General features: G+C 38.3%; 1 protein-coding gene across 1 annotated transcript in view; it reads left to right on the forward strand.

Annotated features, from left to right (window-relative positions):
- The window catches only part of LOC108365934 (heterogeneous nuclear ribonucleoprotein L-like), a 92,801-nt gene extending 67,442 nt beyond the window's left edge, over positions 1 to 25,359 (forward strand). The window contains exon 4 of the mRNA XM_017620156.1: positions 25,003 to 25,359. Within this exon, the coding sequence (XP_017475645.1) occupies positions 25,003 to 25,239 (237 nt within the window). The 3' untranslated portion in view covers positions 25,240 to 25,359. The remainder of the gene's footprint in view (positions 1 to 25,002) is intronic.
- Positions 25,360 to 26,481: the final 1,122 nt, after the last annotated feature.

Below are 26,481 nucleotides of genomic sequence, written 5' to 3' on the forward strand. Positions count from 1 at the left end.
TAATTAAATTTAAAACGAAAAAATAAACAAAACGAGTTTCTAACAAGTAATTTTTAGCAAAAAAAACCGACTTCAACTCCCATAAAAAAAAAAATATATATATATCGCTAGCTTAGAAAGAAAAGTTGTTAAGTCCCATTTTAAAAATTTTACAGGAGAGGAAAAAATCTTCCTATAGCCATTTTCTTTAACTATTTCGCAAGACTTTGAATCAAACATTTTGCGCGTTTAAAGCAAAGCAAAACTCCATAAGAATCAGAAGGATTCGATATTTATTAAAAGATGTCGTATTATTTTGGCCTTATCGGATTTGTGGTGCTTCTTTTGGACTTAGCAAATTTTCCTTTTATTGCTTATGAAGAGGAAAAAATAAAACAAGTACCTTTATAATTTTCGAAACGATGCGTATTCAATTTCTCTAGCCTCCTATATCAAAATATGAGTTTTCATAAAAAATGGACTTAGCAACTTTTCACTCTAAGCTAGCGATATATATATCTCATGATCCACTGATCGGATCTCAACCAGATTAGTATGGAACCACCTCTGAGACACTACCTTTCCGATGCAAAAAGAATTATCGGTTGACGTGGTCCAAAGTTATGCGGTAACATACATAAAAAAAGAAAAAAAAAATATTCCGACGAACTGATAACCTCCTCCTTTTTTGGAAGTCGGTTAAAAATTAAATTAAATAAAAAAAATCTTGTAAACAATAAAAACCAAAAACAGAAAAGGACCATTCATTTAAGAAAAATAATAATAATTTAAAAAGGGAAAAAATAAAATATTTACATAAGTAAATAAAAATTAAATTAAATAAAAAATATATATATTTAAAAAAAATTAACATCTAAACATTAAAAGAAAATTTAATTAATAATGAATGACACGCCTATGCTATGCTCACCCGTAAATCGCGACTGTTGCAGCAGTTGGAGCGCACCAACTAAATATTTAGTATACAAGTGCTTTCTCTCAAAATAGCTTTTCACCACTAACAGGAATGAGAGAGTAGGAAAAGTCTTTCGAACTATCTTGCCATCTGTCTGTTATTTGTTTTACGAACGACTTTTTACTATCTTACCCAGAATAGCCCTGTTAATTTACTGGCTTTAGGGTGGTACGTTAGAATGGTAGGAACTGATATGGGGTGGGTAAGTACTAGAACGGGAAGCCTGGGTCAATGGAAGTTGGAACAAAAGAAAATTTGTCCTCGAAACAAATACATCGATATATCATGCTTTAAGATCCGACTATAAATACCTAAAATATTTCGAAAAATGTAAAACGTTCTACGTTCTAGCATTTTTTTATTTTTTTTAATTGCATTGAAAAGATACTTTATGTTCAGCGGTGAAGGGCGGACTTTTTTTCTGGCACGGTCTAGTGTACATACTTATATTTTTTTAATTTTTTGTTTTTTCTTAATTTTCACCAATGATGGTCGTGTAAACACGTGCTCCACTTGTTTAGAAAACATAGTTCGTTACATACGAAACAGTGTCACGCTCCATTTAATAACTACTTATGCATCAGCGCTGCCACATTTTCAATCAAGGTTTTGCTCCAATTTCGCTTGCAGATACGAGTATGTACATATTTTCACAGCAAGCTCGATAACATTTATCTCTTGTATTATTTTTCTAAGTTATTAAGCACGTTTTGCTGTTATACACTTTATAAGCTACTCACCTCTTTTACTTTAACGTTGCTTCAATGTTGCAACAACACCAATTCGCTGTACGCGAGCGTTATAATCACAACTAAGATACCATTTATTATGCTAGAAATTACTTTCTTTTAATTATTTTTCTTTTATTTTTTTTTTTCTTTACGCTTTCTGATCTTCCCTTTATGAGCTATTTGTAAGCAAACACTAAAAAATGTAGAAAAAAGAGGAAAAAAATCGTAACAAGTTATCAAAGAGTAGATATGAAAAAGTGCTTGACATTCAGCACAATATCACTATAACAATAACAATAACAATAAGTCACACTAGATTACACACTAGAACCCTTAACGAATATTTTGCGTTGTCTTCGAATTGCAACATTCTATGTAACAACATAACTTAGCTCTGCGCTATCTTTGTAGTAACACTCGCTCGCTAGCTTATTGTAAGCTCGTTGTTATACTTTTTTCCGCCACAGCATTGATGGCACATTGTCTTCTGTAGTAGAGTAGATAGTGTGTGTTTTTGAGAGGCGACAACAAAAGCCTTCCTTCCGACGATAGCGTTGCTAATGGCGGCACTGCCACAAATATTTGCCACATCACAGCCTTGCCCGTATCCTGGCTGTGTGTTTGTATCTGTGGCATTCCAATAAATAAGCTGGAGGCGGTGGCTGTTAAGAGACGACAGCAACTGTCACCTATTCGCCTAAGCCGCCGTTATTACAAGTATATAGAGTAGCTGCCTGTACTATCTCACTGCTGCTTTTGTCTGCTGCACCTATCTCGACCCCACTCACTACAGCCCGGATAGTTTTGTATGTAGTTCCTAGGGCGCGGGCATTTTGAAAACCACTTGGCTGCCTTTGGGCGTTGTTATGCACAACAATATATATTTGTAACATAATAATGCGGACGGACGGACGTTCGTATCGACACTCCTTTGTAGTTATATGTATAAGTACTTGGCCATAATATTTCGAACCCAAACGAGCGTTCTCGATAAATATGCTGGCAATGCAGTGCTATAAAGGTGATAGCAGCTGCAAGGTGCAGAGTGCAGGATTAAAAATGCATAGCGTTTAGAACGTTGTTGCTGTTGTTGCTTTTGACGCTCATATGTGAACTACTTTGGATGATTACAAATATTTGTGAAATATTTTCACGACCTCCACGTAACGTAGGGGCGTAATAAACACTTATTTGGAATCTAGTAGAGTTTTTCTGTTGTTTTTGTTTTTGCTAAAGGGGAAAGTATGACACCATACTCGTTTGTTAGTTACCTTGAAAAAGCTATTGACGTGAAATTGGGTTGTCTAAGTTGCGCTTTGAGAGGCTGCTTATGAATCGCATGTGTATTTCAGCGATTATATTGCCCGAGTGTTTAAAACCTTGGCGAAATATGTAGGTCGTCGGCTTTGTGCTCGTTTTTGCATTGCGTCTACTTTTTCGTTCTCAGTATTCAGCTGCAGAGATATGTATGTACTTCAATGGAGCTCCCAAATTCTCTTGGCACACCAAATGAAACTGGTTAGAGTAAACTTTCTGACCTGCCTTCGAGAAAGTCCCTAAGCATCCATCAGACCTCTCTTAAGGATATGGTGGTGGATCGGTAGCTTCTGGATAGTTCGGAGGCTTCTGGAGAGTACGGTGGCTCGCGATAAGGGTGCGACTATTGGTGAGCTCCGAGGATTGTTGGTACTTGCAAAGTGTGCTCTAGTATAGGCGGATGCCCTCTCAGCAGTGGCTGACTACTGATAGTATGTGCTGGAACGTGTACCGGCAGCTATGACCATTCAGGTGGAGAGTTGCAAGGAGGACATTTTTTTTTACGAGAATTAAGCCGTGAAAGCCTTAAAAGCTCGTAGGCTGAATGTTGCGGAAAGGTGGGGTTACCTTTCGAGGGGGCATCTGGGCTTCTTGTTTTACGCCTTTCACTAGTACATTTTAGTGCTACTGCAATGTAACCTCCATGGACTGTGATCCTTTGAAAATGCAGCAGCAGGCGGACTATTGAAAGACAGGATTCCTTTAGTCTCATGCTCGATAGAAACGATAGTCCGCTTTTTACTCAGAAGATGAGTGACGAGGCTCTCATCTACGCCCCTCTCCTTCAGGATTCTCAACTCGTGTAAATTTTGCCAAGGAGTTTTGTGTTTCAGAAGGTATTCTTCCTGTTATTTGCACCATGCATTTGTAGGTTACTACAGACTTGTTTTAAACTGCCATATCCCGGAGGACAAAAAGGGCGTAATTTCGACAAAAATAAATATATTTCTCCGGTTTTTCCGTAACGCACTAACTAACTGGAACGCACGGTAAGCGAATCTAAAAATTTACTTCTGTTGTAACTGCAGAGGCGGGAAAAAGGTGGAGAATGTCAAATTATAAAAAGTTCTAATGAAAAAAGTTTTGGCACAGAGAATTTTTCACAATATACGCTTATTTATTTTATCCTAATATTTTTCCGTTTTTTTCATATAAATATGGTTTATTACACTACGAATAACATAAATATATCATTTCGAAACTTTGTGGAAAACTCGCGAAACCTCAATAAATTTGCAAGCAAATTTTCAACTTTTTTTGGAATTGTCTTGAGCATGCAGTTTTGTTGCAAATTAATTTCTAGTATAAAAAATGCAATTTTGAAGTTAGTAAAAATTCGCGTTGATTTTTGAGATTTTTTTTTTGTTGAAGGTGTTTTGCATTTTTTCCATACAAAGTATTTTCAAACATTTTTAATTTGTGTAAAACATATTGCCAAAAATCAACGGTACGGCCTAGCTACTTCAAACTTGCACTTTATTAAAATAAAGATTCTCTTTGCAAATACTTTTTGCTGGCAGTGTAGTAGTTGCACCAACGTGCACCTAAGGCAAACATTACTGTTCTCTCCTCTTAAAAAAAGAGTGGCAACTACCTAAATTAGCGCAAGTTAGCCTAGCGCTTTTATTTTGAGTGGCAGTGTGCCTAAAGTACGCAACGTGTTTACTTATTTATTCCATATAATGTTTCTTGAAATTCTCAAACGTCATATAATATAATTTTATTAAGACGCAGACTTTTAGCAATGTATTGAGTAGTATCTACTCTCTCTTAAATGCAATAGCTCAGTACGATGAGAACGTTATGGTCTGATTAGGGCAACTTAACGTGACTTACAGGCTCTCACTTAAAAAATCTTTTAAATGGATGTTGCTTATAATTGAAATGCCGAAACTTAACGTAACTTAATGCCACGTCGAAAACTCTCTCATTTTGATTTTCTTTGTTCTAAGTTCCGTTAAGTTAAGTTGCCATNAGTGCTGATTGCCTTGCCGGTGTTTATGACAATGGAAAAAGTCAAAAAATATGAGTGATTAGCGGAAAATATTTAACATAGTATTTTCTAGTACATTCAATTTAAAAAGATGACTTTATTGATTGAATTTGCTGTGCAGCGGCGAATTTATGTTGTTGTCGTTGCCGCTACCGCGCGAATGTCTAACGAGCGAATGATGAGTATGCCAACACGAGTACGAGTGTTTTCCACTAAGTGTGTCGTGCTTTACGTCACTTTGTTTTCGACACAAACTTGTCGCAACAAAAGGCGGAAGAAGAAAATACGTGATTTTTAAGAAAAGATAAAAAAAAAATTGAGTGTTGAGCTGATTGCCAGTTGAGTGAATCATAAAATTGGTATGCAAAGTGCTACGCTTGCAATGGAAAACGAAATTGTTTAAAGTGCTTTAAGCAGCTTTTCAGTATTCAACCGAAAGCAAAATTTGGCGGTGAAAGGGAGGAAAATTACTAAGCACAAATCTGATTTTTTTTCAGCAATAAGTATCTGGTACCACTGCCAACGTCTGCCACTGCGTTCATCCTTTAGGTAACTTGCATTTTAAATTGACATATTCATCATTTTATTATCCACTTTATTCCACGTTGCTGACATTTATTAACCAAAACACAAAATCCGGAAACGGAAATAAACTTAAAGCGCATAGAAATGCTGAGCAAACTCAAATCCAATTGCATGACTTAGCAATTCATATCGCATGCCACCACTAACATTGTAGTAATTGCCATGCGAAAACAGCGGGAATAACTGCAGCAGAGTAGTGACAACATTCGATAAAGCATGGCAACCAACGCATCGCACCTCCACCACTACCACCAACAGCCTTCGTGGCCATTAGCAATGCATTCATTCGGTTAAGAAGAATGTGCAGCAGAAAAACTTCGACCACTATTTGGTGGTTACCACCAGTGAAAGCCATTGTGACATTTATTTTGAGTGTCACGTTGTATTTTGTCCTTGTGAGGAGCAACTTTTATTAACACAAACTATTGTTGGAAGACTGTATGTAGGTGTTGTCGAACTACGCTTACAAAGTAAAAAAATATATACACGCAGACATTTACAGTTGTACTTACATTTTTTAAACCAATAAACCGGATGTTGAATGCCAACTGTGTGAGGGGTGAAAAATTGGAATTCAATTGTGTTGCAAAGTCCATGACGGCAGCACTAGTAATAGCTGCCCGGGTCTCATGCTTCACACACAGCTAAGCTAACAATAAAAATCGAATTAGTGTTGAATATGTAGTGTCGATATGAGGCTTTGGGAACAGAAAAGTCAGAGAAAAAAAAGATAAAATAAAAAAAAAGCTGCAGCGCAAAAGATAGCGGGTAAGTGAAGGTGAATTTCAAGGTATCTCTTTGGTAAGCATTTAAAGTGCGAAGCATACAAGTGTAAGAAAGGAAGAATTTCAAATTTTCGGGATATACGCAATCATAGACGAAAACTGAATGAAGTAAAAGTTTGGTGGATCAAGGTAGGTGTAAAAATTTCCAAAAAGGATGCGCATCAAATGTAGCGTGTAGAATAAAAGAACTAAAAAGAAAAAAAACATAAATCTGTTATTGACATTCATCGACATAAAAACACGCTGAAAACAAAGATAAGCCACTTAAACTAAAGACACCAACGGCTGCTGCGACTGAAATCACTTTAAAAATGCAAGAGTGGTTCATTGTGCAGTTCAGAAGATTGTCTCGGGCTATTCCTACGTAAGTACAGCTCACCCCTGAAGCTGTGCCTAAGTTTGCGAAGAAAAGCGCAGAAGAAAAGCAGCACCTTGTGTTGTCCTTAGACCTACATGCATTTAAACTATGCCAATGTGCCCGTCGTCTGGCAAGCTCTGAAAACTCTTCCATAAGTCTGCGGCTACATAAACTTTGGCAAGTTTGTGAAGAAATGGGAAACAATGGTCCATTGTACTCTCCAACCGAAGATTTCCCCAGACCTATCCCTACAAGTAGAGTCCGACCGATTAATCGGCATCTGCATCGGCTAGTATCGGCACAAAATTGAGCATCGGCATCGGCATCGGCCTTTTTTCGCCGATTCTTTGCCGATTCTTTGAAATTTTTTTTCAAATGTTCAGGTGAAGCGACAGCCAACATTAAAAAACATTTGCAGACAGCTCACAAAAATTATTATTTTTTTGTTGAAGGTGTTTCACGTGTTTTCCATACAAAAGTATGTGCGACAATTTTCTTTTAGCAGCCAGCAAAAAAATTGCCAAAAATTAACGGGATAGCAGCTTGACACTTGCACTTCATTATACTAGAATGAAATGGTCTACAAAACTGCATACCAAAATTCAGATTAAAAAGTTTGAAATTTTGGTGAAAATAAGCAGAATTTTTCTAATTTTTGTACAATGTTTGAAATCTGAATTTATATGGTGTTTGTTGTATACCAGCTAGACTTTTATAAAAAAAAAAATAATAAACATTTAATAAAAAAGACAAAATCGGTCAAGATATCGCAATTCTTTTATTTTGTGGACCACTATATGTATGTACATTCATACCTAGCATATAAGTTCTTATGCATTGAGTGCAAAAGAGTGTATTTTAGTACAAAACGAAATGAAATTTTATGTTCCTAAATATTTTTTGCTTAGCACCATAAATGTGATATATGTACATATATTTTTACACATACATATCGTTGCCTTAATATAGAAAGGCCCTATCTGACATCGTCGCTGATTTACAAAAAGTCGTAACTAACTAAAAATCGAAAATTTATGTTTTAATTGATTATGATGCATTTGATCGAATTATGTGGCCTCACATCGTTTTATGCAATAAAAGATTTTAGTTAGTTACGGCTTTGTGCATTTCAGCGACGATGTGAGATAGGGCCTTTCTATATTAAGGCAACGATATGTATGTATGTACATACATGTGTATGTAATGTTGCATAACAAGCCAATTAATTCAATTATTTCTTTTCTTTTGTTTTTTTTTTAACCGTGAATTGAACTGATTTTATGAGATAATACATTTATTTGTAATTTTTGGAATCGGCATCGGCATGGGCCGATTCTTTCCCCATAAGCCGAATAATCGGCATCGGTACTTGAAAAAAAAATTGGAATCGGTCGGACTCTATCTACAAGTACTTAATCCATGCCAGTTTTTATTTAGTTTCGGCCATCTCTCACATGAAACTGTGCCTAAACTGGACAAGTTTGTTAATAAATGTCCGAGAGTGGTCCAATATGTTGTCCATACAAAGATTTCCGCACACCTATACCTACTTGTCCTTAACCCATCCCTGCTCTTTTTCTCAGATGTATACAGCTCTTCCATCAACCCATCGAACTGTGCCTAAAATGTCTAAGTATGAAAAAACTTGGAAAAGGCAGGCGAGGAATCACACTCAATAGAGTCCCAGCGGTATTCCCTCGGGAATGCTAATGTTCTGTTGTAAGACCAGAAAGCTGAAAGCAGATTGCTATTGGTTTCACAACTTCCCTCTCAGCATCAGTCCTCGTGTTCCATCATTTTCTGGAACACCACTTTGTCTTGGCACCAAGTTTTTTGAGCCAGCTTGTCTATCGATGATGAAGTGTCTAAGCTCGAAAGCCCAAAGACAATGGGTTTCCTACTGAATGCTAAAAGTGCTTGGTAGACGATTTTTTTCCAAATTGAAGTACATTAGTCTTTGTCTGAGCCAATGTCTGTGTTCAGGCGTTTGGCCGTCCTCGGCATTCCGTCTCTGTGGACAGACCAATCCCGTCATGTGAGAACGCAGGCTGTAAGAAAATGCTATACCATCAACTCGCAAGTCGTGGCAAAGATAGTCAAAGTTTGCAGAATAAGTTCGTTCCCGAAAAGGCAGACGGCGAGTCGATGAGCATAAGGGAAACCAAACTTTAAAGTTTGTTAAAATTGTATATGCCAGTTTCGTTTGTTTGTTTTTGTTTTGTCTCCAAACTTTGAGGGATGTGGGATGGTTGATCATGCGGTATAGCTACTCTAAAAACTTTGCGTTGAGGCACATTTCTGCCCAACAAATTTCCATAGGCCCACTAAGTTCGGCTATAGTTTGACGATACTTAAACATATTTCGATATAGTCATTGATCGCAACTTAACTATCTGGAACAAAGTCAGCTCAAACTCACTCGCCATGACCTGATAGTCACAGCCTCTATGTGTGAACTCGATTCTTTGTAAGACGACCACAAGGCCCTCATTAGACATATCGCTAGCTTAGAGTGAAAAGTTGCTAAGTGCCATTTTAAAAATTTTCCAGGAGAAGAAAACACTTCTTATAGCCATTTTATTCGAGTGTTTCGCAAAACTTTGAATACAAAAGTTTGGCTGTTTAAAGCAAAGCAAAACTCCATGTGAATCAGAGGGATTCGATCTTTATTAAATTTCGTACTATTTTGGCCTTGTGGAATTTTCGGTGCTTCTTTGGACTAGCAAATTTAACAACTTTTACTCTAAGCTACTCATTCCGGATCAGCATTAACTCCATTTGCTGCTCTTACGAATGCCGAAGGTTATATACCCAGGTTTGAGTTTTAAAAATTACAGTCGCCTATGTTGTTGGTGGTCTTAATCAGGACTTCAACAATCATCAACCGAAGAATAGAAGAAACAAACAAAAGTAACGAACCAAAAAAAGTATCTAGCTCTAAAAGCTACTAGAAATACAAAAGCTACGAAATTACAAATTGTGTTTCTAATCAAATAGCCAACAAATGGGTAACAAAAAAACGAATAGCAAAAAAATGTTTGCCTTAAATGGAAATCAAAAACCTGACCAAACGGAAGGAAATCAAACGCGGGCGCAACAATAAGAAAACTGATTATGTACGAAAATTGCTAGAAGCGCCAAATGGGCATAGCAAATAATGTTGTTGGTGTTAGGTTGAGCGCTAGTGGCGTTTAAAACCACAATGCTAACTACATACAACTCACAGAAAACCAACAGCATTGCGCTTATTCAATGGCAAAGGAAATGAATATTTGATTTTCAGTTGCACTGTTCAATGGTGTTGCGTAGTCAACCGCCCGTTTCCATATCTTCCACCGCCACCATCACTTTTTCGCCAGCTTTTCCACTTCTGGCAAATATAGCTTTTTTCCTAGCTCTTATGCAGTTTGACACAGTCTTTCGAATTTCGCAATTGAAATTCATGAATTCCACAGTGATATGCCAACAACGAAATCGATCGGCCAAACGAACTGAACTGAATTGCACTGAACTCAACCAACTAACGACCAACTAACTTGCTTGTCAGTTGGCAGCAGTTAGTTTTCTAAGATTTTTCTGATTACATTTCTCTTATGATTTTAGTTTTGCATTGTTGAAGATTGTGAGTGGGCTGGCGCCAAGTCAAAGGGCAGCAGTTTTATCAAGTAATAGTGCAATAGTACTACTTGACAAATCGACTAAGGGTTGGTCGATTGTCGGCTGTGTGACAGCTAGCAAGTTGTTTGCATATCATAATCTCTTCGATCAGCAGGTGGACAATGACAGCGTTTTGTGTGCGTTTAGTTCTGGGTATTCAAGTTTGTTCGTGATTTCTCTGAGAGCAAATACTTGTCGAAGTATAAGAGGTGCCGCACAGTTGAAATAAAATGAATCAATAAATCAGGCGAAAGGTTAAAGGTGATTTGATAGGCTTTGGATTTATATGGACTTCATACGTTTTCATTATACTCAAATGAGGCTAAATACAGTCTTTAAGGCGGGGATATTACGCTAAAAGATTAGTTGAAAGAGTGTTTCTCAATCACTATATCCTTCTTCCTTGCCGAGATTCTTTATTCTTCAATATTCATAGTTACAACTTTGGACTAGAAACCAAAGCTAAGACATTTCAACATTCAACATTTCTGGCCGGTCTTCTACCTACGTTTTCTGGTTGCATAAAACCAAATTAGTCGATAGTCGATTTGAGTTAACGAAAACCTGGCGACCCCCTCGTCATAGGCGAGGGATGGAGCTTGCAATGCCGACGGGTCCTACAAATCTTCTATAGCTATAAATGCTGGTGAAATAGTAGTCCAAACAATATACATAACAGTTGCCCAACTACCCTACCGCTGTTACGCACAACTGCATCGTTTAGTGCTTTTCTACAGCTAGATTTGATTATAGATAAATAATCTAGCTAATAATGTACCCTTCAACCGAGATATTTTAGCTCCTGGTGAATGAGCGAGCTCCATCTTATCGGAAACAACTGAAAGTCGGTTAACTACAGAAGAATTTCACATTTGGTGCGATCCAAAAAGCATTTCAAAATAGTGTTTCAAGGTCATTGGTCGGCGCATTATTCTAAATATTAGTACACTTAATAAAAATAAAAGTCACAGGCACATGGCTAAAATGGAATTATAAATTAAAAATCGGTCACAAGATTCGTTCGATGAGACAACACCAGTTGCCTTCTTCACAACATTCAGGCCGAATTTGAGTAATATGAGGTACCAAAGGCTTAACAAAGTCAAGATATACATATGTAATTGTGCACTGGAGATTTAGCTCAGTGACACGAACTGTTTGTGAACAATAACACCAGAACCTTAGAGTCGCATTGACTTCACTTCTTACTTCTACGGAGGCGTTGATTTGGGTTTGAGCTGGTCGATATTTGAACTATTTCATCACTATTCGCAGTATTTTTGCATTCTCTTCCTTCCGGATAGTCCTTTGCCTACAACTGCTTTTTAAGGTTATTAAGGCCCAAGACGCCGGAAGGTGCATGAAGTCAGTTACCTCTTTGGCGAGAGATCGTGAGACGTAGGCATATAAACTGCCCGCCACACAGGATACGGATACGTTTAAGCATTCTCCAGGGAAACTGTTGTACTAAAGGTTAGTTACTTTAAGCAAGGTTGGGCTTCTCAGAAAAACTTGTTTGTGTTTTTATGGGAGTACATACTGGGACCTAAAATGCATCTGTATTTGATCAACGGCAGCTCGTCTGCTTTTTTCAGTCTTCGCGATCTGGCCTTATCACTTGCAACTTTCCACCAAAGCGCAGGATCTCTCTGAACATAGATACCCCATGAATACCTGTTTGAAGCTTCTTTGGTAGAAGTCGAATTTTCAGTCGAGACTGCTGTTGACTATGTTCTCATTGATTTTGTAAGTTCCAGAGACATGCTAACCTCTGCAGTTTACTGGAAATATAAGTTAGGCAATTTTTTTGCAGTGTTTTCTGTCACTATACCACGGATGAATATGACAAAATCGAACGGGTAATTATACGATAGAGCCATTATATTAATTTTGAGTTTAGATCCCATCTTTTACCAAAATCCCTCTGCAGGCCCGTTTGGCCTTGTCAAGATTTTGGTAACGATCCAAACAAACTCCTATCCAACCTGTTATCTAGTATAATTTCTAGATGTGTGAACTCATGAGAGTATTCTTACCCTTTTCCCTGTTTGGTTTCTACCCTCTTGTAAACCTTACAATAAGAGTTTTTTTGCGGATCTATGCTAAGGACGACATTGGCACACCAGTTTGAAATAAGAAAAAGATCTGCACTCGCAATATTTGAGAGAGTAATGCCGAATTTACTTGTAAATATAATTACCAAGTCACTTGCGTTTCCAATAGTATCGTAACCAAACACACCCAGTCTGATGTATAGGTCGTCTATCACAAGAGACCAAAGTAAAAGAGAAAGGACAGCCACTCGTGGTTCCAACCTCTACGTGGGTGCTTGCCAAAAACGATATAATTTGAGGGTATATGCCTGTTTGGACGAATACCTTCGGGATGGAACCAAAGACATTGTTATCGAAAGCTTTCTAGATATCCACGAAAACACGCGGAGCAAACTCCCTAGTGCCGAAAGCGCTTTCGATCTTTATAACCACATAATGTAGGGCCGAAGCCATTACTTTTCCTTAGACATAAGCAAATTGTATGTGATATGAGTATAAGGGGGTGGATAAACTCAGTTTGCAACTTTCTAGCGTTAAGGAATTTAGGCTTATAGGGTTCAGCGTTTTTAGTAAATTACAAGTATTCTCTCTGTTCGGATTACCTTACGCTATTTTCGCGTGCTGAAAATTCACTTCAGTAAGTAAAGCCGCTCATTCTGTCGAGAACTCTATCGTAGGCAGATTTCATTGAGCCACAGCTGTTATCGAAGCATACCTCTATAAAGGTACACAAACAATGTTTGCAATTAGTGCCAAAATGTTACGCAAAATAGTTTTACTACTCTTTTGAATCACATCTGTGCGCTGAAAATCATCCTTAATGCACTTTTCTTTTGGCACAATTACTCATTCTAAGCTTACTCATTGTCGTTTCGTCTTACCGCAATTCTTTTCAACTCGACACCAGTCGCATTTTTACTGCCATAACTTTGCGATTTATTACCGCCACAAATTACAGCAATGCGCTTCCTTGTTCCTATCTCTCTCTCTATACCTCACCCTCTCTTCCTGGGCGCAGTTGCACCTTGCTAGCGCGCTAGTTAGCAGCTGTTGAACTCACGGCAAATCATTCGCTAAGCTCAATGATTGCGCCGCATTTCGGTCTCCTTTTAACCTTCAAGTTAATGCGAAGTTTATTACACAATTATTATAAATTCAGCTGCTTGTCTAGCTGGCAATTACTATAAATTCAGCTGCTTGTCTAGCAGCTAGCATACCAGCAGATCTATGTGTAAGCAGACTAGGTAACAATTCACGCACGTTTACTTCATAATGTTTTTTTTTTTTTCATAGTTCGCCTGTGTTTCTTGTTTGTTTTCCTAAAGTTTTCTTCGTTTTTTTTTTTTAGTTGCTCTTCAACATTCATACTTAATTAGCTCGCTAGGTTGCGGTATAGCACTCGCACTGCTGAGGGGCGCATTGGTAGCGCTTGCCATTTACACAAGCATCCTTTGCCATTCCCTGTAGCCTTTCCTTCTACACGGGCACTCTGCGCCACTTGGCTTACTCTTAATTTTATTTACGAGGAATTCCTCTTGCCCTGCTGTTACAACGTGCATTTTACCGCACTGCGCTGCACTGCTTCCATTTAAATCGCACAACTTGTATGTACTATATAGTGGTATCCAGTTGTTCTTCACTTGCAACTCAAGTTCTCAGCGCTGTCAGTTTCGTGTGTGCGCCCTCCTCCTTCTTAGCTTTGCTAGGTACAGTCGCTCAACAGCCATTAATTTTTATTTATATTCGTGGTACATTGGCTGCTTTGTTGCCGACTGTGGCCAGCAATTTCCCTTTCAACTCACGTTCGCAATTATTGCACCAGCTCCGACACTAATACCAGCACAATCGGCACCGGTAGGGGCTATACACAGTCACCTACTTACTTAGTTACTTACATTACTAACTTACTTATGTACGTAGGCACTTCGTCGCATGCCCGCCGCTTGCCCTAAAAGCTTGCTACGCTAACTTTGTTTACTTACCTTCCACTTGGAAAAATTTTTCAGTTACCATTTTTTTCTTTTTATTATTTTAACTTGTCTTCACATACACAAATTTTCTACTTAGGGCTCGTGTCTACAACTCACCAGTTTTCTACTGTTGGCCCTTTTTTCTCTCCCATTCCCACTTCCATTTCCATTTCATTTCATAAAGCACCAGTGCAGTACGTGTCTTTACATGGCCATTGTTTTAAAATGTTTTTGGCATATTTTCATGTACCGACGGCGCATACGAATATTTGAAATGATGCAGTCACTGTGTGTAGTCTTTTGGTCGCTTTGAAATATACGTCCCACGCGCCTGGCTAGCTCTAGCTTCCACTATTGCTATAAGTACGCCTTAAGTTTATCTTAGAAAGTATGACTCGGTATGGCAGCAAATAATGTAGCATTGTTCTTACTCTGCTCGAGCTCCCTCGATCTTTTTTCCTCCTTTTTTCTCTCTCGCCCTCCGTTCCGAATTGCAACTCTTTCCTTACTTAAAGTCAACTATGTACTAGTCCAGTTGTGTGGCATTGTCTTGTCTGCAGTTTGTTTAGAGATTTCGGCTTTTGGTAACTGCAATTTGTCAAACGCTTAAGTCCGAGGTATTACAGTTGTAGAGTTTGAGTTGGAAATTGTTGCATAATAGAGAAGATGTTCACAAATTGCTTGCAGAATTTTGTTTTTCTTTTTAATGTGAATTATTTGCTGGCGCTACTTTCACTTGACTTTTATTGTTCACTCAGTTATGGAGAAATAAATTTCTGGTTAGTTCTTATAAAACAAGCTTTAAAAGTGTACATTTCTTTTGGAATTTTTCAGGCAGCTAAGTTGCTGCCCTTAAATTATTAGCAGTGCCTTGTATATTTGCAAATTTAGGGCAGGCATTTCTTTTGAATTGTTTTTGCATAGGTAAGCAGTATGGCTTAACCGACGAAACGAAATACATAAACTTCGTATGCCAATGGTAAAATTGCTAACCTTGAGCATGTTTTCGAGGCAGACCAATCTTACAGTGAATTCGAAGTTTTCTAGAATGTTATTGCTGCCCATTAATAACGCAAGAAATCTGTGTTCTTTTGGTTTTGTGTCTACACACAACTTTATCTATACGGCAGCCTAACGCCATGCGCCACTTATCACGCGATTGCTCTATACTGTGGAGAAAAATTTTGCTGTATTTAGTTCCGATAGCGATTCGAAACCACCCATTTATTGAGTCCCTTGTGAAATCCTCCCGGGTAACTCATCCGCAGCCTCATTTTCAGGAATCTTGCGATGACCAACGATCCAAACTAAATCTACTTTGAATTGACTACTAAGAGCTCAACCAGCTACCAACATAAAATCGTAGACCGTGCCACCGGACACGACCTACCTTAGAGGATTTTTGAGTTAACGAAAACTAGCGACCGTATGACGGTGATGTTTCGTTTGCTTTTATAAGATTGAAGAAGTCGTACGCGAGTGAATCGCCTTCTCTAAAACCTCGTTTGGTCTCGAAAGGCGCGGAGAAATTCTTCCCAATGTAGATGGAGCTGAAGGTTGTGATCAACGCCACTATACAGAACCGTATTAGTTTGCAGGAATGCCAATCTATTCAAATGAGCATTCCTGAATCTACTTCGACTTTTTGGCGACCCTCTCGCTTTAACGGCAACTGCTGAGCTTCAAATGGCGACATCCTTTGGCGTTAGCAAGTATTTCTGCTTGCAAAACATTCGCAATTCCAAGCGGATGGATTGATCTTCATACTATTTGTGATTCAGGGGAAATGCCTGCTCAGCGTTTTATATCGAAACCATCGTTATTTACATATGTAGATGATGAACTCAGCCGGTAGTATCACATTTTATGTCCCTGTTGGCACTATACAGAAGAATGAACTCCGAAGTGCCTTTAGAATTCTGTCCGATGGCACTTTCTATTCATATACCCAGTTCTCTAAGTTCTACAGCAGGCACTGAAACGATGTTCTCTGTAGGGAGGGCTGTAGGAAAACTAAACCAAAAACCATAACGTACGATCGGACCTACAATTTGTAGTTTTGGACCCAATGTCTACCCGAAATTCCGCTTGCACTAGTAAAGGGTTACGTTCGCCTTCTTTACTCTTTACTCTATGTTTCTTTTCCAACTTCGGTTAGTATCAAGTATGACTCCCTGATAACTTGCTCTTTTAGATAAACGCATAGTTTAGTCAATCAAAATGCAAGAATATGGACTGTATTCCTGGCAGTAAAGGTTTTTAGTTATGGTGGTCAGCTGCGGCCTATCTTACTTAGAGCTCCTTCCATCCTTTTTCTCATCAAAGTTGGATGGAATCCAGTTTCTTGAAGTACCACATCGTCTGCATAGGCTTTTACTTCTACTTACCCCTGGTTGAACTTGGGTAGTACTGAGTTTATTGTGGAAAGGCAAAAAAGTGGTGAAAATACCACCACCCTGAGTCGGTTATCTACTAACCTTCCTCTTCAGTATGCAGCTACCCATATTCTTCAGAAATTATCGTTTAAGGTTTTGTAAATTGTCTAAGGCTTCTTCTAGGTCAAGAAAAGTTGCCGAAGTGTACTGTTTGAATTCGAGTGGCTTTTTAACTTTTTTAATTACTGCATGACGCATTAATTGGATCGTTTTCGTTGATACAAATGTTGTATGCCAGATATGCAATCGCCATCGAAGAGTTTTTGTAGGATACATGATGAAAGTCTAAGCATGATTTGATGTGGCGAAATCTTAATACTTCAAAAGGTTCGGCCATTAGTTATTTGAGAAGTATACAAAATATCTTCTAAGGTGCTTATGTGCTACTAGTGGTACTAGTTTATTGGGGATGTAGCATACCTTTAGGCACTAGGTGGGGGTAAAAGTGCCTTTCCACCAAGTCAAGTGAAATTAGGCGTTTTATTTAAAAAGTCACTGTGTTACCCTCCAGCTGCACTCGTAACAAAAAATGCGTATTTTTTTTTTTAACTGCTAATAGACCCCAATATACATATAATTCAACAATTTGTCTTATGTTCCTGCTGCTAGTCGTTTATTTACATACATGTCACATTCATCGAGCTAGTTATTAAATAATACTCATTGCAGCTATATAAAATTTCATGAAATTTTTACTTCTCTATTAGAGGCTAATTACCTTTACTGCAAACACACCTACCAACTTTAAGCAAAGCTTGCACTTTTTCGCGCATCTACCTTTTCCATTCACTTTCGTTGCCCATCACACTACTACAAACATATGTACTTACGTAACTTCTCAATTTTACGCTTCAACTGCAGCTTCTTCGCATTGGCCATTTCCTTCAGCAGTACACTTGATCCTCATTAGTGAACGTTTGGGCGACTTCCTCTCCACGCTAATTACTGCTCATTAAACTCTTTTAACCGTTCGGCGACGTCGTCGTCGTCATCGTCTTTGCCATCGTCATTACAAAAACATAACAAATGACCGTAATTTACTGCATCTCTCCCAGGCATGTCTTCGATTTTTTTTCATTGCTTTCTTTTCAACTTAATATTTTTTCTTAATTCTGTGCACAAGAGTGCATAACAAACAAATACATGCACATGCATGCGAATGCATGTAATTCTAACCCTTGCTATGCATTTTCTTGCCTGCTCATGACTCGTTCGGAAACGGGGGTTAAAGTGTGCTTTTTGTTTGGCGCAAATGACTTGAAATTGCAACTTTCGACTTGCATGCTTTGTTGTGCACAACACCAAAAAAAAATTTGCCAAAGCATGACCCACTTTTCGATTTCCCCTATTAGCTGCGCTGCTTCTGATTGTTGGTTGCATCTTTCCTGCTTTTATCTTTACCTTTGGTTTTTTTCTTTCGCTATTCTGTTGCTAACTACCTGCCTGCCTGCTGGCCTACCTTCTTGCTGTTGTTTGGCATTGTGTTGCAAGTCGGCTAATGATAGCCAGCCAACAAGTCAGATTCAGACAGTGTCCGTTAACTTGTTAGTTGGTGCAGTAAAACCGGTAGTCTTCGCATCACCCTCCTTTGGCTTAACAGCGCTTGGGCGTTGATGCACATTTGCTGTGCTGTCTTGCGATGCTTGCTCTTCGCTGTCCTTGCCTTAGCTTCTTATAACTTGCCTTTTCTTATCTTGCTGGCCCCTTGACGCCTTAGCAATCACTGCCGACACTTGCCCAGCGTTGCTCTTCTGTTTTACTCACTTTTTATTGCCACAAAGTTGTCCCAGCAGTATAGTCGCTCTAAGAATGCTTTTTTATCTTTATTTCTCACTGCATTTTAACTCAAGGATATTAAAATGCCGCTCATTGCAGAGTATTGAAGAATCAGTAAAATTAGGGGAAATTAAGAACTGTAAAAAAACAAGCATATAAAAACGCCTTAACATTTTTTTATTTGGTTATGCGGGCGCCATGCCCGAGCTGGTTAAAAGCGTGCAGTGGGACATGCAAAAGATTTTTTTGTAATACCATTCGTCCCTCGGCGGATATTGATTGGTAAACCTCAAAGAATATTTCCTTTGTGAAAAATCTTCTCAGAAAAAAGAATCAACTTGAGGCGGCGAAAAACTATGTAATAATCGGGCAGGTTCTGCAATTGACTTCCGAGTGAATTTCAATGCCAATTTGAATTCAAAGCCGAACCTGCCTGAATAATAATATTTTGGTCCTCACACTTTTGTTAAGTGTTTGGCTGAACTTCTCCACCAATTTTTGGTGTGCGTCTTGCTGTTGTTACACAAATGCAGCGACCTATAGTATTACGCCGCTTTCAAACGAAAATGTATTTCATGAGAAGCTTTTTCATTGCAGGAATACATTCGGAGCTATGCTGAGAGGCGACCCATGTTAGAAAAAACTGTTTCTAAATTAGATGTTGGTAGTACCAGAGATCGAACGAAGGTCCTAAGGAGTGGTAGTATGCACCTCTTAATCACTCAGCCACAGTAAACCCTTTCAATTGTGTGACAACACCAAGGGGCACACCACAAATTGGCGGAGATGGGCGGCCAATCACTTAGCTAAATTTGTGAAGCGCCATTTTTTTTTTTTCGTTAAATTGTTTAAATGTACATTTTATTTTTTAGAAATTTTCAAATTAAAAAAGTGACATTTAAAAACAATTTCTAATGACACTCGTTCGTCTTAAAAAATGTTTAAAGAGAAGTAGGTGGCAACACTCAAAAAAAAAATAGCTATTGTCAAATTTGTTGGTTTGTCTGTGGGGTCAGTTTTCAACTTCCTGTGGGTTTGTTCCTCCTATCTAGGTGGTAACTCTGCCCAAAAACGTTTAGAATTGACCAAAAAGGTACCAATGAGCTGATGCGTGCCTTAAAGTATTATTTTTTTATTTCTATATGCATTTTTTTACTTGAAAAAAATAATAACCAGTTGGCAACCTTATTTCATAAGCCTTTCTGCATAACAATTTTTAACAACTTGTTTAATTTGTTGGAACTTAATCAACAGCTTTTCAATACTAAATTAAAAACTGATATTGGAAAATGTGTAGTTGGCAACCCGTACGAAAAATGTTGTAGAATTAAGGCTGTTCAATGTACTTTTATTTTGATATTCATGTGAAAGCATTTTAGGTAGTTATTTTACAAATCAATCAATATCAAGTAATTTTTAGAATAAAGCTGGCAACGCCACACGAAATGAATTTATTTGCAATTTCATTTATTTATTATTTCATCAAAAATGGAAAGAATGGCAACTTTGTATTTGCCAAGAAGATAACATTTGTCGGCATCTTTAATTTGATGTTTATCGTAAATACTAACGTTTTCACCGTGAAAAGTTAACTCATATTAGGCAGTTAACTTGAATTTTTTTTGTATTCAAAATACTGTGAAATCTGAACTTATTTTTTCATGACATTTTTAGTGACAATAAGTGCTAATTATTCCAATACTGCCCGCCATTTTCTATACAAAATGTAAAATTTTTTTTACTTTATAAATAATTTGAAAAAAGTTGGCAAACCTTACACATACAAAAAAATTGTTTCACTCGAACTTAGGATTTTTTCAATTTTATTTCTTTCATATTTCTTAAAAATTTTGCATGCGCTCAAACTTTTACGCAATGTTGTTTGCCTTAAAAAAGCATTCGCAATGCCATTCCGTCCTTCCAACTTTGCAAGCATCAACAGCCTTGCTTTGCTTCACTTCGTCGTCTCACCTTGCCCCTCCAGTTGCATGCTCATCATCATCATCATCGTGTTTCACTTATGGCTGATGGCTCCACAAATCAAAATGCGCAGCAGCGCAAGGCAAAACCTAAAATAAAAAGACAACGGACGCTCTTTCTCACGCCGCCTGTTTGTTTTCCGTGTACTTGCAGCTGTTGTCTCATTACTACACTCCACTGCTAGCGTGCAACGCGCTGTTTCTGTTGCCGCATTGTTGTTCATGTTTTGCGGTAGTTGGTGCGCGCTACGCTGCGCTGCATTGCACTGATTTATATTTCTGACTTAAACAGTTATTAATGCATTTTGTTGCCACACTTTTGTTTCGCTATTCGGTTTGCCTTTTCACACCGCCGCTGCCGCTCCATTGCGAGCGGCGTGCTTGCTGTGGCCGCTGCCAGTTCCTCTTTAAAACTCGCCATTGCTGTGCGCCCCGACAGTGCGCTGTGAAAATTTGCTTACGGTGTCCGCGGCGCTACAATTGCTGCTGCTCTGCTGTATTGTTGGTTGGTGGTCGTCTGCCCCGCGGCCGTTGGCACTTAAATGCGCTCCGTTGCATAGCACCATGTGACACGCCGTCACTCTGTGGTTCTTCCACATTCAGCGCACCGCCTGCACCCTCTGGCAGCACTGTCAGCGGAGTTGCCACTAGTTTACCATTTTGCTTGTTTTATTTTATTGTTTTGTTTTGTTTTTTTGTTTTATTTGTTTTTTCTTTTGCTGTTGCAACACCATCGAACTGGCTGCCTGCATCTGTGCTTGCTGCTCATTTCGTTCGTCATTTGCGGCTTTGTTGTGACGCTTCGTCGCGCACCACTTTGCCTGCCAGCTACAGACAATTTCCATGCCACTGTCCATCCAGTCGGCTTTTCTTGCGCTCCCCTTGTCCATTGCGCGTCCATCCACTCTTGTCTTGTTGTCCATCGCGTCAACCGCAGTCAAATCGTTGCAATTGTTTCAGTTTTTCCCCCAAAATGGCAAACAATACATAACTCTGTTGCTGGCGTCTTTTGTTGTTGTTGCTACTTTGGGACCTTATATGATTGCATAAGTCCGAAGCCAGTAGTGTGGAACTCGTGCAACAACGTGTGTCCGCAGTTGCGCAGACCGCAAGTCGGCAAGTAAACGTTTGTGGCTCGTAGAAATCTGCTTTGGCCGACTACACTTTGGCAAAATTGGTGGCAGCTTGGGAACTGGGCTAAATACCAAGTATGTTTCTGCCACTTTATGCAACACTTTGCTGCAAACAAGCAACTTTTTGGTATTTGTGACAGTTTAATCAGTTCGGCAACAGGTTGAATCTTTGCCTGTGGAAATATTGGTTGCTTAGTTTTGAAAGTGGGCGAATTTTTTAAGTTTGTATCAAATTCCGGATGCGCTGTAGTGAAATGGAAGAGTTTGCATTATTTGAGACAAATTTGTTACTCGTAGAATTGGAGATTTGGTAGTATGATGCAAGATTCCTGAAGCTAAATGTAGCGTTTCTTACACAGTAAACTATATCGGCATACTGGCTGCAGTCCAATACTGAGGAGGGGTTTAAAAATTCAAGATGTGAATTGGAGTATTTTTGGAGGCTACCGGTAAATGGTGAGGTATTCATTGGTTTGTAACAGTATAAAAATTCCTCAAAGGGTGCAGGGAATGCTGCTGAGGTGACAGTCCTTCATTCCTCCATTCTGCTTACCGGAACCCGACTGCCTCGTAAAGTACTCGTAGTTTGAGTTTGTTCTTAAAAAAACGGAATTGAACCTTTTGTTTTTCCTCCGAATTGGATGGCACGTTTATTTATATGATTGCTATGTAATAATTTAAGCCACAATTAGCTATTTGAAACCCCCTTAAAGCATCCCTCCGTCCAGCAACCATGCTATATACATTTTTCACTTTGATTCATAGGGTCATACGAATATTTTTTCCAAGCACTGTCACATGTCAATGTCTAACCCGGACTTCCTCTTCGGCATGTTACTTTTTCTTGCCAGATGACAGTTAAGCGTTAAAAATATATTAGCTCACCCTTCCCATATACCCAATAGCGCGAATGGATTGTGTATCCTTTAACTACTTCTTCCTATCCCTGCGCCCGCCTTGCTCTTCTTTGCCCCTCTTTAAACAAGTAACATTTTAAACAATGTCATAAAATGTCGCTTAAAAGAGGTGTGCTTTGCAAATGATTGATTGTCTTGTGGGTGTGGAAAAGACAGACAGCGGCAGCGGGCGGCGGGGTGAAAATCAGTATGATGGCCGGAATAAGTTCACTTGCTGGCAACACTTTCTTGTGTTGTTAGCGCATACGAATTTTTAAAACTAAAAAAATTACCTTTGAGCAAGAAAATGCATATACGATACATACAAACATATGTATGTATGTATGCCCCGTTACGCCTCAATTACATTAAGCACTGCGCTATTTTTCTGCGATTCGTGACATTTCATTCATTTTTAATAGACTAACAAACAGTTTTATGACACAAAAGTATACTAAGTGGAAGTGTGCAAGCAGAAAAAGCTGTAAATACTCGTTACTCACTGATGCTTACTTTACTTTACTTACTACTTTTTCACAACTGTAAAACTTTGTCGATTGTTGTCCTTTGCTACGTTTATTTCTGTTTTTGTTTTTCTTTAGCTTTTACGAAATTACATGCAATTTCTGAGTGTGGCGTTAAAGTAAGTGCACAAGAACAATATTTTTATTATTGAAAAAAAAAANCTTCCTTTATTTGGCGCTCTTCTGCCTCTTTCTCATTTTCTGCTATTTTCCTCCTACTCTTGTTCACATTGACCAACTGTTCGCAGCCGCGCTATGGCAGATTTATTAAATTTTACACAATATGTCTGAATCACGCCAGTGCCGGCATCTTTCGCGCTTCATATCTGTTTCACTTATTTCACTTTGTAACATCCTTCTCTCCTCTTTTGTTGTGTTTTTTCCGTTTTTTTGCTCTTTTGTCATTGCCGTAATGTTTTCGGTTGTGTTTAATGCGCTTTTGATGGCCTGCGACGCTACCGAAATGTTGTTTGATGTTTCGCGGAAGGTAGCCAGCCTGAGCGCCTGCTAGTATGCAACGTTAAAAATGCATGCGCGTTCGTCTGAAATGAACGCTGGCAGGCAGGCGCTGTGCCGATATGATGTGGAAGGCTATGATTGCGTATAATTGGGATGCCTTCTCTTGCGTTCTTTTCGTTTTTCTGGCATGAAAATCACATTAAAGATTAAAAGGATGACAAAATGATGGAATTAAGTAAAGAAAAATAAGTCAAAATGACGCTTAAAGGTAGCAAAGGATTCTTTGAAATTATTTAATGTTATTCTGTTGATTTCAATGAAAATAATTTATTAAAGAAATGGTTTAGTCTCAATATAGTCAATACCGCTCCTGAAATATGTAAAATTTTATATGCTCTAAATACGCAAATTTTAATGTTTTAGGGCATACGAATTGACACAAAATTTGGATCCAATCCCGAGTGCGACTTCGATCCCGAAAGTCCCGAAAATGTTGTATACCCTGAGGGTGTTAATTGTAGTAATTTTTTAGCTTCTCTAGATTAATTTGAAAGTCAGTTCCGATCACAAAATTTTGTTCCCAAAATACGTATGCACATTAGGGTGGTCCAAAAAAAATTTTTTTTTTTAATGTTAAGCTAGGATTTTACTAAGTGGAAAAAAGAATACCTGTATTTTTTGTAAAACAAAAAAATATATTTAGAACTGCCTCAAAGCCCATGAAGTATTCCATGTATTGTATATGGGGAAAAAAGATTTTTTCTGGAAATGGTATAGAATTCTTGAAAATCAATATTTTTAGATCGGGGAACTCTTTTCCTCTCCAGGAGACTTCCAATGATAATACCACATTGTTTATTTTACCATATTTTAGTACTCACGATTTTTTATGATCCCCGCATAGCATTTTTTAAGGTTTTTAGGGGACCTATAGAAATTAGTTAATATTAAAAAATGCTTGAATAAACAATTGGGTAATGCTATTGGAAGTCTCCTAAAGGGGAACAGAGTTTTCCGACCGAAAAATATTGATTTTAGAGAATTCTATATCATTTCTACGTGAAATATATGGAAAACTTCATGAGATTTGAAGCAGTTCTAAATAATATATATATTTTTTTTTTAATTTTGAAAAATCCTACGGGTGAAAGCTTAACATTTGAAATTTTTTTCAACGCATTTATTTTTTGACCACCCTAAACATACAAACATAACATTGGGAATGATAGTGGTGTAGAACATAGAGAAGAATTATTTGTAAAAGGATACGCTTCAATTTAAATACAATTATTCAGCACTCAATATCTATTTAAGTTAATTTTATGTCTCAATAAACTTTTGAGGACTTAAAATTACGACTAAGCTTTAATCTTTTCCATTTTTTATTTTTTGCAGGATGTTTTGCACAAAATTTGCCATCCCCATGGTCAGGTGCTGCGCATTGTCATCTTCAAGAAGAATGGCGTACAAGCAATGGTTGAATTTGATAGTCTTGAAGCGGCCACAAGAGCACGTGAGAATCTAAATGGTGCCGATATTTACTCGGGCTGCTGCACTTTGAAAATTGATTATGCCAAGGTAAGTGAATTGAATTGGATTATTTGTTTCTGTGCCGAAAAGCCATATGATTAATCTTTGATTAATCAACTAATAAAGTTTGGATTAATCAGCTTGTTCGATTAATTGATTAGTCCCGACAAAGGTTTAAAGTCTCCTCTTTGTCTTTTGGTAAAAAATAGTCACATTGATTAGATTCTGATTAATCCAATTGTAATTAATCGGGAAATTAATCAATTAATTAATTAATACCTTTCATGCCACAGAGTAAATGCGTACCTCCTTGCTCCGAGGGTCTCTTTAATATCAGCCCCTTCTGCCTGAAAACGCCACAGAAGTGTGGAAGCATACATTTTTTGTTAATGGAGAGCTCTTGGCAGAAGACTACGCCGCCAATCATTCATTAAAGCTTCGACACATACTACGTGAAAAGTGACCTATGTGACCATGTATGGAAGTGAAATTTGCACGAATTATAGACTGTCTAGCCGCTAGGATTGTTTTCCAGTGTCCTTGAGCTTGATTGCAGCCTGCGCTACGACAATTTTGTCAGCATTACAAATGTTTTCCCGCTCTAGCTGCCTTACTAGTGTAGCTCTCTCTGGAGAATTACACCAAACGAGAACTCCATATTAGCCGACCACTTAGTCCACAAGTGTAAGGAACCTTGGGTCAAATCATATATTTATGGTGTCTAAAAAGCTACCCTTAAGTGACCATCCGTGCCACATCCGATTTGCCTCAGTTAGAGTAGCGTGAATTCGCTTAAGAACCAATAAAGATGTTGGGTCTACCTGGTTTAGACTTCGATAGAGTATTCCTTTGTCGGTACTTTCAGCCTTGTCGTCACAATGTCTCCATTGTCGAAAGTAGTTAAGAAAAAAATATTTTTAATTCTACCTGCGTCAATCGTCACCATCTCCACGTACAATTTACCCACACCAGACTTCTCTCCATGAGCGCTCGATCTTGGCCTCATCAAACATCCGTCCGAGAAAAGATTACTGGCCTACCAAAAGAAGTCGTCTCACCCATAATATAAGCATTCGATAACGCTAAGTCAATCTTCACACTCATTGAGACCTCCTCCTCCCTATTTTCCTCCGTACGCCTTCGGAGGCAGAGCGTCATTGGCCTTGGTATCGCCTTGGAAGTACCTAAAAACTACTTTTTCGAAGCTATAGCTTATGTATGTACCCGTGACTTTCGATAAGTTTCCTCGGTCCTCTCGAGCCGGAAAGTCGGAAGAAAGCCGTCAGAAAGTTTGGGTTGCAGTACCGCATAATCTATTCGATCTTAACTGTTGTAGATGCTTCG

This window comes from Rhagoletis zephyria, unplaced genomic scaffold, assembly GCF_001687245.7.
Source record: "Rhagoletis zephyria isolate East Lansing unplaced genomic scaffold, Rhagoletis_zephyria_1.1 Rzeph_scaffold_02067, whole genome shotgun sequence".
NCBI lineage: Eukaryota > Metazoa > Arthropoda > Insecta > Diptera > Tephritidae > Rhagoletis > Rhagoletis zephyria.